We start from the raw sequence: 2,970 nt of genomic DNA on the forward strand, positions 1-2,970 counted from the left end.
ATTATTCTCTGTTCATCATTCTGGTTGATCCAAGGCCAAAGATCCATAGTTGTCCATCTGAGGAGCAGGTGTCTAAAAAAATTTAACCATGAAATGTTTAAGATGTTTATAAGACATTCAGCCCTTAAACATTTGCACTTAGAATTTTATAGAATCACTTTAAATACTTTTCAGTAAGTTAAATGTCTACAATTCTGGTTCAAATAAAGAACTTCATATTTACTAGARTGTTAACTAATTATTTTCGAGTGATTAAAAAAATAACCTGTAAAACTCTGATGTTAGGTGATGTGGTTGAAAATTTGGGTGCACCTAACTTTTGTGCTGGTGCGCCTAAGAAAAAATGTTAGGCGCACCGGTGCAACCAGTGCAAAAAGTTAGTTAGAGCCCTGTAAATCCAAAGTTTCTGCGCAGCTATACAACCATAAACCCCTCTATCAAACTAGAATGAACCGGTCTGGAAGCTGGAGGGGGGCAGGGTCTGGGACAGCCTCAAAACGAGTTGCTGTGAGAAACACCTCAGAAAAGGGCCGGGGCTTGTGGAGTTACAATAAGGAGGAATTCAGACCAAAGCGTTACAGTTTCACTTTATATAGACCTGGCTGAAGGATTTAAAAGGACTTAAAGCATCATATGTTTGCTTTAACACGTCTTTATTTAACAGTTCAGACCTCAGTGTTGTGTTCTGCTTCTCGACAGGCTTCACAGACGGCAGTGTGGTTCTGACCAAAGGTGACATCACCAGAGATCGTCACAGTAAAACTGTGAATCTGCACGAGGGGAGCAGTCCAGTCACCGGCCTTGCCTTCAGACAAATGGCCAAAATGACACATTTGTTTGTTGCCACTCTGGAGAAAGTTTTTGTAAGTCGGGTCTGTAACTGTGTCAGGGAGTCTTTGACCATTTAACCAACACGATTTTAAAAGCTGCTGTCTTTTCTTACTCAGTGCTACACCCTGTCCAACAAGGAATATCCTAAATTAGAGCTCGGTAGCCATGGCTGTGCGCTGCGCTGCTCGTCCCTGTCTGATCCGTCCCAGGATTCCCAGTTCGTCGTTGCTGGGAATGAATGTGTGTACCTGTACCAACCAGATGAACGGGGGCCTTGCTTTGCTTTTGACGGTCTCAAGCTGTTGGCCCTCTGGCACCGTGGATATTTGTTCTTACTCACCAGAGACGTGAAGTCACCCAGCAAGTAAGTGCAGCACACAACAGATGAATCTCATATTTGATATTATGCACAGTCTTAAGCAGTTAAGTTTATGTAGGCAATGACTCTCAGCTACTATCAGACCTGATTTGAGCTCAGTATCTGCAAATGTGAGAGCATGTTGAGCTGTAGCAGCATGTGACAGAACGTCCCGATGCATGTCAATAATCCAGGTAGAAAACTCTAAAAAAGGTTAAGTAGGTCCTCTGGACGTTTCGTCTCTCCTCCAAGAGACTTCTTCAGTCTGAGGATGTTCAGGTAAACTCACCTTTTCACAATATTCAAATTTTCTCAGATCCTGAATTTGGGGTTTTCCTTAGTTGTCAGTTATAATCATCAAAATTAAAAGAAATAAACATTTTAAATATATCAGTCTTTGTGTAATGAATGAATATAATAAAGTTTCACTTTTTGAATGGAATCACTGAAATAAATCCATGTTTTTATGAAATTCTAATTTTATGACCAGCACTTGGATGCAGTATATTTTTACTGACTAGGCTGTGTATATATTATTAAAACTGCCATGAGGTAGTTTGGCTTAAAAACACGTCCCAGGGGGCGTTTCTGGTCCCCACCTGTCGTTTTACTCCTCAGCATGGCTTCCTAAAAACACTGCAGGATTTRTCAAACGTGCATGAATGAGTCAAAGCAAGGCTTTGAGCATGTTTTTGATGAGAGTATAACATTATAACATGATATAAAACTCAAAAAAGTTGATTTTACATGATATTGCCCCTTTAATATAAGATACCCTGTAACATGAGTTTTGACATAAAGGTATACTGAGTAACGACAGATAATATAAAGGGGTGTGAATTTACAAACAGTGTTATCTTCTCGCTCCTTTTCAAACAAGGAGCTAAAATGACTGATTCTTATGTTGCAAAACATTGATTTTTTTCATTTTTGTATTTGTTTATACTTACATATTAGGGGTGCGACTGCAGAAAATGCACGATTTGGTTCGATACTTTAGTCTCACGGTTTGATATTCTGTTGATACAAAAAGAGAAATTTCCATGCTCTTCTTAACTTGTAATTTAATGAAATTAATTATGAACATTTGTTTAACTTCGAAAGTCCAGTTTTTAAATTAAATTTCTGAAACAGAAAGTTTCTCACTGGATCGGTGCTCAACAATGCAGTTGATTCATCTGGTTTTTTTTACACTAGAAAATGGTTGTATTAAATTTTGGTCTATATTAAGATGAAACTAATGTTCAGATGTTTCCGTCGGATAGTCGAACCTCGGATTCAGGATGAGCAGTGTGGTTTTTGTCCTGGTCGTGGAACACTGGACCAGCTCTACACCCTCAGCAGGGTCCTGGAGGGTGCATGGGAGTTCACCCAACTGTTCTATATGTGTTTTGTGGACTTGGAGAAGGCGTTTGACTGTGTCCCAAAGGGGGCCCTGTGGGGGGTTCTCCGGGAGTATGGGGTACCGGGCCCTTTGATACGGGCTGTCAGGTCCTTGTACGACCGGTGTCAGAGCCTGGTCCGCATTGCCGGCAGTAAGTCGGGCTCGTTTCCGGTGAGAGTTGGACTCCGCCAAGGCTGCCCTTTGTCACAGATTCTGTTCATTACTTTCATGGACAGAATTTCTAGGCGCAGCCGAGGTGTTGAGGGGATCCGTTTTGGTGGCCTTAGGATCGCATCTTTGCTTTTTTGCAGATGGTGTGGTCCTGTTGGCTTCATTAGAACGAGATCTGCAGCTCTCGCTGGAGCGGTTCGCGGCCGAGTGCGAAGCGGCCAGGATG

The 2,970-nt window shown here is 41.6% G+C and overlaps 1 protein-coding gene across 1 annotated transcript in view; it reads left to right on the forward strand.

The window, feature by feature from the left end:
- vps11 (VPS11 core subunit of CORVET and HOPS complexes) overlaps positions 1–2,970 on the forward strand; it is a gene marked incomplete in the record, with an annotated part of 23,866 nt that overhangs the window by 4,457 nt on the left and 16,439 nt on the right. The window contains 2 exon segments of the mRNA XM_014014579.1: positions 700–863; positions 948–1,195. Of these exon segments, the coding sequence (XP_013870033.1) occupies positions 700–863; positions 948–1,195 (412 nt within the window).

This window comes from Austrofundulus limnaeus, unplaced genomic scaffold (assembly GCF_001266775.1).
Source record: "Austrofundulus limnaeus strain Quisiro unplaced genomic scaffold, Austrofundulus_limnaeus-1.0 Scaffold116, whole genome shotgun sequence".
Taxonomy (NCBI): Eukaryota; Metazoa; Chordata; class Actinopteri; order Cyprinodontiformes; family Rivulidae; genus Austrofundulus; species Austrofundulus limnaeus.